Source organism: Limanda limanda, chromosome 1, assembly GCF_963576545.1.
Source record: "Limanda limanda chromosome 1, fLimLim1.1, whole genome shotgun sequence".
NCBI classification, from domain to species: domain Eukaryota; kingdom Metazoa; phylum Chordata; class Actinopteri; order Pleuronectiformes; family Pleuronectidae; genus Limanda; species Limanda limanda.
In genome coordinates, this window is record NC_083636.1 from 37041774 (window position 1) to 37057157 (window position 15384).

At 40.8% G+C, this 15384-nt stretch overlaps 1 protein-coding gene across 1 annotated transcript in view; it reads right to left on the reverse strand.

Annotated features, from left to right (window-relative positions):
* The window catches only part of si:dkey-112m2.1 (transmembrane protein 132C), a 94553-nt gene that overhangs the window by 11710 nt on the left and 67459 nt on the right, over positions 1 to 15384 (reverse strand). Inside the window, exon 4 of the mRNA XM_061075758.1 lies at positions 4879 to 5022. Within this exon, the coding sequence (XP_060931741.1) occupies positions 4879 to 5022 (144 nt within the window). The remainder of the gene's footprint in view (positions 1 to 4878; positions 5023 to 15384) is intronic.

The window sequence follows — 15384 nt, forward strand, 5'->3', positions numbered from 1 at the left end:
GTAATCGCCCACATTTTCAATTCATTTCCATCTCCAGTGCCATTATAATCTTGACTGGCACAACTGATAATTTCAGCACATGTCTCTGTGCCGACACAAAAAATTAAACAGTAACAAGAAGACTGTCATCTGTCCCCAGTTATTTGCATATAGCTTGGCAGCTTTACTTTCAGATGATGTCAAACCAGCTCCTCCCTCTAAAAACAAAAGTGACAGCTTGGTGTCTGTCAGTTCTCTCCTCCTCCTCCTACTCTTCTTTGTTTCCTCTTCCTCCTCCTCTCCCACTCTTTTCAATCTACAACACTATAGCTGTACATCCTACATGTTATTATCATCTTCCTGCATGAGAACAAAAAGGATGATGAATAAAGAGGGTGAAGACTCTAATTTAAGTTTGGTTGGATCAACAGTGACAAAAGTCTTAGTCTTAATTTGTGGTTGTTGTAAAGATCACTAAGGAAAGTTTGCTTGAAAAACGGATATGAAACTTTGGATTTGGGTTGAAATCATTCGATTTGACCATTTGAAGTAATTTAGAAAGAAACGGGCTCTACGGTTCCATGTTCTTAAAATATGTGGATCTGTTGCTTTTCTCTGATTTATATCATTAACTTCACGTCTGTTACTTAGCAGGATTACGCAAAAACAGCTGAACAGATTTCAAAGAAAAGTAAAAACCTATGGATTCGGATCACAAGGCAGATCCTGGGAATTTTTTTTCTCGGAGAATAATTCATGGAGCTTGATGAAGAAAATCTGGCTTGTTCAGGCGACGGATATTTATGATCCAAATAAAATCTGTATTTAGTGAGTATAAGTGTATTTTCATAAGGCAACTGTTGGGCCTTGACAGAGTTATGCACTTTGAATGTTACTCTAGTTTTTCTCCCTTTATTATTTGAAATCTTTTTTGCTAAGTAATTTATTCATTCATTCATCAGCACAATGAATAACATAAATAATTGTATTTGCAGCCCTACATGCAATTTGTCTTGATCTAAACCTGACACAGGCAGCAGAGGGGAGGGATCTTATAAATAGCTGTGAGGCGGCCGAACTGTACTGGGATCTATTTTCCCGTGTGGAGCGGATCGGCTTCAGGGAAATCCAAACTGTGACTTCACTAATATAACTGACGGTGTAGATCCAGTGTGTGAACAGTCGGTGAACGGAGACTCACTGCTGTATGCCGGCTGTACATGCAATCTGAAAATTAAATTAAAAACTTCAGATTGTTTTACTCATTTAAAGAATTGGCACCGTCCGCCCTCGCCGGTGCTTACCGGATAATGCCGTCCAGGAAGTGATTCACCTCACTCCCTCACTCACACCCCCCCCCCAAAGCTTTTACTCCAAACCCTCTCTGCCTTTCACTCTCCACTCTTGTTCCCCTGTTAATAGAGCAAGGCCACCTTTATCTCTCCTTATGGAAGCTATAGGAGTTCATAACAGTCAGGACTTCACTCAGATCCCAGGAAAGTAACATCTAATGCTTTGCATGAAGAAGAAGCATTTGACTGATCTCTGCAGCCTCGGAGTTTGTTATGAAACCTGCGAACAAATCAATGTCTCTTCTCCATGGAAACAACCCATTGTGTTGCTATTCACGCAGACTTGTAGAAATACATCCAGAGCCACATGCAGAAACTTACTCTGCGGACATTACAGAATCCAAATTGTGTCATTTATGGAAAAGGTGATTAAGATATAATAATAATTGCTCTGCAGAAATAAGTGGCATTTTCTTACATTATTCTTGCTTACAGCAGCAAACTGCAATTGGCTTCATTCTGAAATCTAAAGACTTCCCTGCATGAGCCTCTGTGCTTCATCAGATCCACAGCAGGGGTCTGTGCTATCGACTCAAAAGGGAAAACATGCCGTACAACTCATTTTAAAGAAAGATCAGACACTTCCTTGTTTTGATTTTGTTTGTTGAGCCCAATATTCATCTTCAAATTTCAAAGGCGCTTCATTGGCATAAAAGTTTCCACAAAACAATGTTAGCGAAGCATCAGAATCCAGTTTTGACAAGTCTGCACAACAACAACTCAAACCAAGATCGATAAACATTTTATTAAAATATATTCTAACAGCATTTTGTTTTGCTCTGTCTTAAAACGTGGACGTGTGCTGGAAGCCAGTCAGAAGCAGCACGGGGCCGCAGAGAGACCCCCTTGTCTGATGACCCTGATATCTGATCTGCTAGGCGATGGGCATCGGAAGAGAAGAAGACAAACAGCAGCCGCTTTAACCAAACTCATCAGCATGGATCAGAGGAGGACGCTGGTGTGCACCACTGCTCTGCACCGTGTCCAGAGGAGAGCAGCTCAGCGGAGGAGGGAGGACATGCACCATCAAAACAGGCAATTAGCCGAGGCTTTTATTACTGATAGTAACACGTTTGCAGAACGGATGGTGGCCAAGGAGCAGACTCTGCATGGAGGTACATGGACCAATTATTATTCCAAACACATTTTGAGTGTGTGTTTGATGATTGTCAGGATTCTGCCCAAATGAGATTGTAACTTTGATTTAAAAAAATTGGAAAATTACAAAAGAAAAGTTCTCACTGTGAAAGATGTCAAGTTTTTAGGTTTCTATTCACAACACTGTGGAATAAAATTCAACTAGTGAGGTAATTAGATGGCTTTAAATGAATGTTTAATTATACAGGAAGTCTGAGACACATTATTGCTTTAGAAGATGGATTGTCAAATAATAAAACCTTATTTTACGTTCTTTTGTCTGACAATTACAATGATTTCAGGCGTCTATAATAGAAAATAAAAATAAAATGTTGAATATTCATATCTGAGAAGATGGAACGAGTGAATTGTTGGAATAATTGCATTAAAATCACTTGAACGATTATTGTACTGTCCGACTAATATAGAACAGTATAGTATAAAAACAATTTTTCGTTGTGAAACTGCGAAATCAATGAATGTGGTCCTATGAGGGTTTTTGTGTGGTTCACTCTGGAATAACTTCAGGATAACGACACCACCACGGTGGAGAAGACGTGACTAAACCCTCAGAGTTTGAGTGAAAGAGTGGAGGAAGATATATCTTCCAATCAGAAAGTGTTTTATTCTGAGTCCCCCTTTGAAAATTGGATGGAGAGAGGAGGAGCGCCGCTCGCTGTTCCCAAACCAGACGGGTGGGAAGGCGAGTACGCTGCCGAGGTCAGCGTCACAATGTGTGGTGCTTCAGTGGATAATTAAACCCTTCGAGAGATCTGGCTCTTCTCTCTAATGTGCACGTATGGTGCACAGAAACACTCGCGACACACTTTTTCTTATTTCTCCCAAAGCGTTTTCTTCCTGCTTCTCATAACACAATGGCGACGTGTTGAAGGGCAGATATTAACCGAAACAAGCTCAGACTTTTCACAGCGTTAATACTTGTGGTTTGGTCATATTTATTTTACATGAAGACGTCTTGTGCAGCATTCCATATACGGTTTTGGATTAATTACCCAAGCTTTCTGAAAGCCAATGAAAATCAACGTGGAGAGATTTGATACTTGCTCGAGCAGGAAATCAATCGAGCACTTTATGGTTTCTAAGACTCGTGTTATTGGCAAGTTGCAGGCACGGGCTGAGAAAACTCTTCTTGTTCCAGTCAAATCGTGTCTTTTATGCAATAAAACGTCCAAATCCATATCATAGCGCTCGTAAAATACTTTGCAGTATATGCAACACCATCATTTCAACATTAGTCTGTGGGCATTTACCGTCATTCCCCGCCCTTTAGAACGAGCAGCAACTTGTGTTTAAATCTGTGCAGCTGTCCTGTTGAGTTTCAGCTCCTCGCCTCATATCAGATGAGTAAGTATATATGTCAGGTTATAAGATGATGAAAAACAAGCGGAGTATAGGAGAGTTCAATTTTTTTCAGTCTTATCTACATTATTTTACAGTGACTGTTCTGACATTTCTGTTCCGCTCCCACTCTCTGGAAACACAGCTCATCTTTCACCTCCTGTATTCACACTGTACATAAATAATGGAGCCAGAGTGATGTGATTACTGTTTGTATTTTTGATAGATGCCTCTTAATTACTGCCACTGTGTTTTTTATGTGTTTTTTTTATTGTCAATTACATATTTTATGAGAAATTGTTTGAATTTAAGCTTCACATATTAAGAGGCTATGATAATTAATTATTAGTAAATTAAACAAAGGACTATTTGAAAAATAATGACTTAATTGAAAATATATTTGATAGACTAATCAATAAAAGATCATTACTAGTTGTAGCTTCAATTAAAATCTCAATTAATCCAGGGTAAGACCTGTAAAATTGCCTCCGAAGCACAGGTCTTGTTACTTAGTTTCTTTGAGTTAAAGAGTTCCTCCCTCCTGTCCTTCCTTCCTTGCTTCCTTGCTTCCTTCCTTGTCTAACTAGTTGAGCTGTAGCTGTAGTGGTCATATAATTTAATTTATCGATAAATTCCTGTTATTTAATTTGTTTCTTTATGGAATAAAAATCATGACTATAGTACTATAATTAAGAAAAATACTCTCTTCTAGCAGTAAGTTTAACAAGGACAGCATTTCCCCAGATGATTGTTAAATAGAATATGTTGCTCATTAAAAAAAATTCTGACATATTGATTCGTTGCCTGAGGAAAAACTTCCAATTTCCTGCATCCCATTCAACCAGAAGAGGAAAACAAATGAGAGCCAATTTTTCTCGCAGAAATTTGGGATCTGCATCTGAGACTAATGTGCACAAACCACCTCCGCACCATTCACTCCTCTCACCGGCCCACGTTCAGCCACACAGGTTAACAACGAGAAGGGAGGCAGCAGATGTGCAGTTGAAAAGGTTAAATAGAAGCAGCGTCTGGCGGCACACGCCCCACTGACCTTGATGACCTGTTCGTCTGTGGACCTGCACTCCACGGACTCCGTCACGTCAGAGACTGCTCCGTCTGTTCCCACGGTGACCACCTTCACCGGCATGGCCACCGTGCGCCCCGTGAGGACGGCCGTGTTCAGGATCTCCGTGTCCTGCAAAGGAAAAAATAAATGCAAATTATCCAAGCAGAAAAAGGCTGACCTTCACCGAAGGAGGGAAATGGGCCTTTCGACAGTTCTGCATGTTACATGAACATACAAAGATTAAATTAGTTTTATCTAAAGAAAGACAAACAAGCATATTGTCTTAAAGTGGTGGGCTGATTATATTAACAAAGCCAACCATTAAATTGAAGTGTGAACAATCATTTTACGTTTGCATTTCCATGTATACTGATTAGGGTTGCAAAGGGGCGAAAAGTTTCCGGAAACTTTCCATGGGAAGTTTAGCTCGGGAATTTTGAAAAAAAATAAAAAAATACGCAAATTAAACGCTGAGCAATAAAAACATCATTCAAAACTCTATTTTAAAGATGTATGAAATGCAGCACAAGCATTGCTGAATTTCAACCCTCCACTGTGCATTTCTCCATCACATGCACAGATAACTCCCAGCATCCTTCACTCTACAGCAGGGCTACTGAGGCCTGCTGTAGAGTGCAGGACTAGTCAGGTAAGTTCAGATGATATTACTGGGGAAAATATATTAGCATGCTGAGTGAGGATTGTCCATCTGTTCATCTAGCCTATTTCCATTCATTTATCCATCAATTGTAAAATATGTTTACAGACGATTCCAAATGTTTGGCTAACTATTTATATCTCTGGCATTGCATTAGCGTTTTTTTACAAACTTTTTTCTCATTTTATTCTACAGAACAATGCCACGTGCACTATCTCATGTGTGGAGGCATTTCACCCCATCTAATGTAGAAGGAAAGGCTGTGTACATTTGCAAATACTGTGCAAAGACCTATGTTAAGAATGACACAACGATGCAGAAGCGTATAGTCAAGTGCCCAAAGTTTCCTCAGGGCTCATATCAGCCTATGACAAAACAAAATGTTTATATTTATGTCTGTATATGACAAGGTAAATACAGTTAGTATAAATTACCCACAACATTTCCAGTTTATTCCCGATAATTCCCGTATATTCCCCCTATATTCCCGTTTATTCCCGATAATTCCCGTATATTCCCGTTAATTCCCGTTAATTCCCATGGAAAGTTTCCAACTTTGGATATTCCCGGAATTTTGCAACCCTAATACTGATTGCATAATTATTGCTACTCCATTAGTGCCACGTTAATCAACTGATTGGATGTTTCTGGTCATCTGTTCACCACAATATTCATACATATGTGTCCAGCAGCATTTCAAACTCTTCTCCCTCAAACGCTGGTCACTCTTTTTGTATATTTGTACCTGTATATTTGTGTATTTGTAGGGGTCAGCACCTTAACCAGCTGCAGATACATTTATACCAACACCATCTCACCCCTCCTTACTGTACAAACTATATGTGATAATGTTCTTTGACAGTAATTCCCCAACATTATCACAGCAGACTCGTTGCTCGTCATATTCCTCGAGGGCTCAATCAAAGAGCCGCCAGCTCTCATCAGCTTTAACTGCCGTGTTTCAGCCTTTCTTCAGTTCCTTGATGTGCCGAGTGTCTTTGACTGACACGGACACATTAGGGGAAGTGATCTGATGGAGATTAAACAGCGTGACGAGACGCCAGTATTTAGTGCACTTCAAAGACTGGCATTAAGAAGAGGAAAAGAATGAGTCAAATAAAAGGAACTCAGCGGGAGCTCAAAGACGGCGCCTTCACTGCAAATGACCTGAGTGAATTACTCTTAAGTGCACTCTACTAGAAAATATAACAGCGAGTAGTGAGCAACAAATTAGAAAGGAAGAAAAAAAAAACAGCAAAACCTTTTAGAAGTTTTTCAAAGTAGCACTGACTCAGTTGAGGGGGAGGCTGTTTTATAATGTGAGACCTGAAACAATCACAGCATGATCCCCCATGTGCTGTCAGATCTGAGGAGTTAAAGATCAGTACAATGGATAGAAATCACAATATCTTTACACTGTTTGTTGTAACATGTAAAAACATCATAATATATTTATCAGAGAACTTGCTGCGGATATTTGTTCTTGATTTTTTGTCTTCTACCAGTGCTGACAGACGTCAAATCCCATCACGTCCCCTTTTGAAATGTGTTTAAGTAGCCAAACATAACAATGAGCAGCCAGAAGCAGTAATATTTGCAGCTACAGTGATTATATACATCTACATACGTGTGAAGGGAGGGGACCCAGTGTTGAGGGAAATAAAATCATTCATTTCATTAAATAATTGGGCAATTAAAATATTTGACAGTTGATTAATTTCCATTAAGATAATATCTGCAAATAAATAAAACTAAATTAAACATCAATTCATTATTTAATATGTGCAATAAACTACTTAACAAGTGGAAAATGTATCCAATCAATAGAAAGTAAAAATTAAAAAAGGGGTTTAAAAAAAACAGTAAAAACAAAGTAAACCAACTTTTTCTTGATGGATTATTTACCATTTTTGAATTTATTTTTTGTCCTCTTATTGTACATTGAAATAAAGGCCATGAAGCTCATGAGGAGGAGGCCGGTGCAGAGGTCTGGCAAGTTCGCCTTTTCAAATACCAACTACCTGAAAGTCTAAACTATGATCTAAACCAAGATCCATGTCGGTGTTACATAGTTTACATCCGATTCAGTTTTGGTTTTACATTGTTATTCAAGGAGAAAACTAAAAAACTTTGCACAACAGACATAAGTCCTGTCAATAACCACGTGGATCTACCTGTACTTGAGAGTTTTTGAGGGGATGTTGTCAATTTAACTGTTGTACATTATTTGAATTAAGGGCATAGAAAAAAAAGTCTTATCGTTTAAATGGAGAAAATGTAATCTCTTTGCCACTGTAATATCATAACCAGCTAAATGAATCTCATTCATACTTTATGATGCTGAGGCGAAGCCTTCAAATCTGTGAGCCGCTGCAACCTCTGTTTCTCCTTCTCTTGATTAATGCCGTCTCACATGCAAATTCGTCCGAACTATCCAAGAAAATGTTTTTCTTGGCAAACAAAACGATCATGGTTCAGCTTGATTAAATCTTCATCTGCTGGTCTGTGGCACCTTTCTCACCCTTTGTGGTTCAGACTAAACTGGAGAGTCCAAAGGTCCGGACCAAACAAATGTGAAATCCCTCTAAGTCTTCATATCTAACTGGTGACACAAGAGGATTTATACATCCTCTTCACATACATTATATAATAGTACAGTAAGACAGTCTGATGTGTGGTGCAGGTCAACCTTTAAAGAACGGTCAGCGGAATCTTCTCGCAGCGATTTCCCAAAACTAATTTGAAGTGAGTAAAGAAAAAGAAACACTGACATTAATACTTTATGTCAAATCGCAGCCGTTCAGGAGATATCACCCGATCGTTCTGAGAGAGGAGCAGGGACAAGATAATGAGATCAATTAAGACAACGTCTGGTAATCCTCCAGCTCTCGGTGTGTCGGTTTGTTCGGAGGATTTACGGTAAGAGTGGTTCCTGTTCATCACAGCTTAGTTTCAATAACATACTACTAAGAGGCCTAAACCTTTTGAAAGGAAAACTGGTCTCTAGACGGCTCTTTGTTCGTCAGAGCTGGTGTTTGCTTTGTGTCTTTACCCTCGTGTTCCATTCGGTGAAAGAAAAAAAGACAATTTAAAGCTCAACTGTAGATAAAAGAATCCAGAGCCTATTAATAAGAGGTCCTCTCCGCCTTGTTTCTTCCTCTCTTGCACATCATATTTTTCTGTTTTACGATCGCTCCCTCTGACACGTATGGAAGTCACTTCAGAGAGATTGTCAATACTCTACACTTGGGAACAGTTTGAAGAATGGGAAAAGGGAGACTATTATTTATCGCCCTCTTCTGCAGGTGGCAAACGTTTGTGAGTGCATGGCTGTTTTATTTTCCTCTATAGAAAAAGCCCTGATCTAAAGAGTTTCACCACAGTATAATGTTACAGTAAAACCCCAATAAAATACAAGCAAAATATTGGAAAAATGGGCCTTGAATTCTCAGTTATGTCTTATATTATACACAACGTATAAAACCACAACCTTTTTATGAAGTATCGAAAAGGAGAAAAAGACTGAAATGGAATTTGACTTTGCCCTTTTACACTTAAAGCAAAGTCTCACAGAGGAGATTCAAAGGAAACTGCTCTGACACAAGCGGACAATAGTTTTTATTCTGGCATATATTCAGGGTCTTTACAATATACAACAACAACTTACAATCTTTGTTTTTCAGGGGCATAACATTTCACCTTGAATTTGCGATTTCTTACATACTTCACCTATTTGGCATATCGTGTTTTTTTTTGTGGATGAATGGTTTGCAAGGTGGCAGCCGACCCACAGAGGCACTGCTCAAAGAAAAGTTAGTGTATGTGTGTGTGCGAGCTCAAGGACACAATCGGCTGTCGGTGCACAACCCTGAGCCATGCCTTCCTCACATCCGGTGACTGCTCGGCCATGGAGGATGTTTGTTTGGAAGTGCTTTTGGATTTTTTTTTCTTCCCGGTGCGCACGAAGGAATTGTTTCAAACGCGTGAATGACTGTCGGTGTTTATCGCATATTTTTCTCACAGAATATGTGAGTTTGTTTGTTCTGCCACGAGGGAAACGAGGTCCTGCTGCTGAAAGTGAGGAAGGGGCGAAGGAGAAATTAAGTGATGTGTTTGGGCAAAAGTGAGCAAGTGGGCATACATAGACATTCTAGTCATCTATAACACTGATCCTTTAAGGGTTTCGGAGAGAGCTGGAGCCAATCCCAGCAGAGGCCTATCACAAGGCAACATACAGAGACAACCCAACATTCACGCTCACATTTGTACGTCTCCAATTAACCTAACCCCCGCATGTCTTTGAACTGTAGGAAGAGAGCAGGAGTACCAGGAGAAAACCCACAGAAACACAGGGAGAACATGCAAACCTCCCACACAGAAAGACAAACTGGGATTCAAACCCGGGAACCGTCCCGCTGTGGGTCGACAGCGCTAAGCACCCAATTTTTTGGCAGAAAGCTTTTGGCATTGGGCCCAATCAGGGGAGTCCAATCATAGAATAAAAAGAGTTTATCAAGTTCTTCCAAAATTGTGGTTGCTGTGAATCAGCCGTCATTTCTCGGAGGGCCCACCTCTCTTTTCCTTCCCTCTTGCAACGGCCCTGATTCTGCACATAGTTGAAGCAAAATCATTATTCCTCTAATACATTTCAGGCTCTATGATATCTGAAGAGGTTGTGCGTGTGTATGTTTTCAGTTAATGTGCACGTTTGGGGTTTGGAAAAAGAATGAAGGCAAACACTGTACCGGTCCTCCCTCTCTCTGCTTGAGCTTGAGAGCGAATCACATTCTTCACACACGATATTCAAATGACATTTATGTGCATTGCTTCCTATAAAGCCGACGCTCTGCACCCGAGACCTTCACATCAACTCTCCTCCTTGTTTCCTCATGTGAACAATGAACATTTTTGCCCATGATTATATAATAACACAGAATGTGCAGTCTCCGGCGACGAATAAGCACCTATAAAAGTGTAGTGTGTATGGGTGTGTGTGTGTGTGTGTGTGTGTGTGTGCGCGCGCGCGATGAAAGGGTCCGTTTTTACTTAATGAGCCATTAACACTGGAACTCCATTATGAAAACAAAGGTCTACAAGAGCTCCAGCAGCATCCATTAAGCTGCCTCTGCCACAAAGATTAGAATTTTGAGTGAGTCGAGATGAACGATTACAATACACACAATCGCTTGACTGAAATTAAGTGGAACTTTACATGACAGCTTGAGTGACGTGAGGTACAAAGGGCAGGATCGTTTTTCCATAGAATCCCCCCCCCCCGGCTCCCAGCTGCTTTCCTAATACCCTCCTGGGAGGAAATGCGTCTCGTATTCCTGGATCAATTCGCACACAACAGCAGATAAACCCTTGTAGCTCCAAGTTCTCGTGTTATTAACCTACAACACGCCAACACACGTATGCTAAACAGACACAAGCCCACACAACATATGTGCTGCATACATGTGCAACTTTAACACAAGCACAAACACACCCTTGCTACCCAGCTTCTGGACAAAAAAAAAAAAAGAAGGGCATGGCTCCCTCCCCTCGCAGCAGCTTATCTTAACAACCTCTCATTGGGGTGCAGAGAGCAGAGCAAGAAAAGAGAAGAAAGACGGCGAGAGAAGGAAGAATCGATAAAAGGCCATTACGCTTCTGTGCTGCCGGGGTACAATGGTGGAGTGTGTGGGGGCTGATATGGTTGTGGATGAATGATGTGTATGGTAGCAGACAACCTACAGCAGCAGTGCTTAAAGAATAGTTAGTGTATGTGAGCGTCTACAAGCTCAAGGGCAAAGTCTGCTGTTGGTATACGCAGCTGTGAGCACTGTATCCCTCACGACTGGAGACCAGCAGGCCGTGGAAGATGCTTGAAAGCAGTTCATGGATTTAGTTTTTCCAGTTTGCATTGACAGGAGTGCAGTAGGTTGGAGGCGTCCTTGGTCTGGATTCATCCAAACTGCAGCAGCAATAATTACCTCTGTCTCATCAAAATGCTCAATGCTCCAGGTTTTATAGTTGTTTTTCCATATCTCAATTTACAGCAGCTTCCACTTCAAGTTAATTATTTCTGCAAATTGCTCAAATGCATCAAAATGCACATGACAATGAATCCTTAACCCTTCAGTTGGTCCAACGTGTAACAACAACAACACAAACATGTACAGAAAATACAAACCACTCAACCAGATCTAGGGAGAAATACTGAGAAATCAATATTCTGATCTGTGGTCGCCCAAGCAAGGATTAATTGGTAACCATTGTAACATGTGCATCAATATGTGAGTGGAGGACCTTCCCTGATTTGTTAAAAAAAAGGGAAATTAATTAACTTAAAACCCCAATGAACGCTTTTGTGAAGAGATTCTGGAGTGGTGGACAATCAGGGTTACTACAGCTGTATATACAGTCAATACAATCAGACAAAACTGTATTCCCTATATTTATTATACAGCCTGATCACATACATCAAGCAAAATGTCTAATCTAATTTCTAAAGTCTGGAAGTGTAGATACATATTCATCAGTTCTACAGCTCGACTTGATCCCAGGGGAAATCCCCACAAATACGTAATAAATAAATAATATGTGAGGAAAATATAATAATGAATAAATCTTTGATACCATTTTAATGTGCAGATTCTATGATCTGTTATGTTACAGTACAAATGCTTCTGTATATGTGTCTGTTTTATCCTCTTTAAGGTTCAGTCAAAGTCACATTCATTCAAATGTATTTCGTCACAAGCTCTTTTGACAGGATGAGCGATAGGACACAGTAAACTGCAGCGTGACCTGCTGTCAGTCACTGGAATTGGATTTTCCCGTGTGGGTTTATGCAGCAGTCCGGATGCATGATGACACCAACAAAACGGCCACCTGTCAAATGACTTAGAGATTTTTTTTTAAATGAAAGTGAAAGCCAGAGTGAATATGACCAGTGGACAGTGTCACGGTTCCATTCATGATGCAACCCAACAGCTGTGGAAAAAAGAAACATCTGAAACACCGGGGTGGATTTATATCTCTTTATCTATTGATTTATATATGTCCATAGACTCCATAAAACGATTTCCAACCTGCCTCCTCCCCAAAAGTGAAGCCAAAGCATTTTGATTGTCACCTGGTGGTCAGCTGCGGTATAGGTCACAAGTTCTACCTCCCGTGAAATAGATTGCACATGGACCAAACAAAAAATCAACTCATAGATCATTTTTCTCATTCTTATCACACTGATATGTTTTCAAATTTTAATATCTGGTAAGTTTGCAACTGCACTGACTCTAAATGTTCAAGATGGCCACATTCGCATGTTTTGGCTTCACTTCTGGATGGTGGGCAGAAGTGGAGACATGTCGTCCATCTTTATTTTACATTCTACGCCTCCGACACTCAGAAGAAACTCGGCTCAAATCTGCACAAACACTGACAGAGAGTGATTGACTGAGCTCACATGTCCTGTACTTCAGGGTGCAGCACCAAGCTGAAGGATTTACAGTCAAACCGCCTCTGCAGCACTTTCGGCCGTTCACTTCAATTATCAATTATCAATAAAAACATTCTGTTCCTTCCAGCCGCTCGACAGACTCACGCTTCCTCACTAACATCTGGACATCTCACAGCCTATAGGGGGAGATAGAACTGAGAGCCAGGGCAGGGGGAGTCCACACCTCCCAGGATTATATTTATTTCATCATTGCTCTCCCCCCCTCGGTTTTTCAGTAATAGTGATACAACAGCAGGGGAGAGTGGTGTTCATAGAATGTAATCTTTTCCACTATTATGGCTCTGGAGGAAAAAGGCGCAGGAGCCAAGTTATTCTGCAACTGTTGAGGTTCAGGTTGGAGAGAAGTCGGAGCGAGTTGCCGATAACTGAAATGACTTGGGTGGTGATAGAATGGGCACAAAAGATTGAAAATTACTCTTTTTCCCAGCAGTGAGGGAGATGTCAGTGTTTTCAGGTAGAACTTTTAAAACTTTTTTAATTAGCAGCTCTGAGGGAAACTGAGGTGAGCGCCGATGAATAAAACACTATAACTTATTTACTGGATTGTGTCAGCGACACTAGTTACTCCCAAAAAAAACATGTTAGTGGAGTCTGAAGTCTTTTTGTGAGGATGAAATAAGCTTGATAATCAACTCCTTTGTCTCCACTGATTTAACACAATTGGCCGAGCCGCTACAATTGCAGTATTCTGCCATGACCACGAGTAAGAAATAGCACTATTGATTATTAAATCAGGAGCCGCAGTGATTTATACTCTCCTCATTAATTAGATATTGATTTATTATATAACTCGTTGGCCTGACAATCTGTTGGATTTTGTTATCGCGTCCTCCGAGCTCTAAATACTTTTAGTGAGATTAAATATAAAGCCTCTGTTGTTTTTGCTCCCCTCATACTTTTTCGCTCTTTATCATGAGGAGTGGAAACGCCAAAGTCAGCAGTGGCAAATCGGGCGACCCTGATAAAAGCTCGTCCATATTTTAAAGCGCTCTCTTCTGTTTCTGGAGGTCATTTGATTAGAAGAAGCCAGAGGGGCCGTGTGGCGCTGCTCTCTGGGCCCAGCTGGCCAAAAGAAGAAGATTCTCCGGCCAGATTGACAGCGTGGAGGAAAAGGGTGCGGGAAGGCCAGCCAGTGAGAAATAAGCAAACGCACAACAACAAATTACAGAGCGGACAGGCTCGGCTTCAAAGTAAAGCCTGACTGACGTGTTGTACAGAGAAGCTGCATCGAGAGGGATGAGAGAGACGTCGGGTGACGGGAGTGAAATAAAGTTTGTGTGTCTGAGGCACAGAGGACATGAGGATATGTGGGTCAGTCCTCACAGGAGCGATGCTCTTTGACTGTAACCTTGTTTGTGCTCACAGTTACAGGTGGACGACACCATGAGCACTCAGAGCAACTGCAGAGGATCCAAAAATTAAGTCTCCTTTTCGACCGGTTGATTGGTTAAACTGTGGGCTCTCGTCCAATCAGATTATTGTATTTTGGAAACACGCCAATGGTTTTCACAAGTCAAGTCGTCTGGATATTTCCTGCAGCCTGTAAACAGCCTTCTAGAGCTGAATAAGAGTTTCTGTTTTTCCGTCTCCTTCTCAGAGTTCTTGTATGTGATTATATCGACATCCGAAAGTTTACACATCTTCCGCCGCGAACTAAAAACATACGTCTTCCGACTATACCTTAAAAAAAAAAAATACTAACAATTTTTGAAACTTACAATTTAGTAGCACTTAAATGGCACTTACTTATAGCATTCTGTAGTTTTGCTTTATTTTTGAAGAAATTGTACTTTCTTGATTCTTGTTGTTCTTGGTTTGTACCATCGGGGTTGAATGCACTTATTGTAAGTCGCTTTGGATAAAAGCGTCAGCTAAATGAAATGTAATGTGATGTAATATATTAAGTAGGTGCGAAACAAGCCTGGTGCACGAGGATGAATCCACCAGTGGTGAGAGTGAAAGAGGGATAAATGTTGTCAAAACACACAACACCACACACAGCCGTGGATTAGTGGCCTGTATATCCACAAGAGGACTTAATTAAGCTATAAGAGGCATTGTGGCTGCATGCAGATGGCTAATGCTGCCTTGAGGACACTTAACATGCCAGTGGATAACTTCGCTCTGCAGCCTATTAGCGCTCCGCCGGGCCATTTCCAAATACAGTTCCTGACAGCGTGACAGTGTGACTGATGGCGGCCGGCTCCAAGACCGCTGGCTCGTCGCGATGCTGCGATAGCGCTGTGTGTAAATTACAGATATGAGGGGCCGCTCTCTTTTTTTTTTGTATCTCTCTCACTCGCCTGCAGAGATCACAACTTCTTCTTAG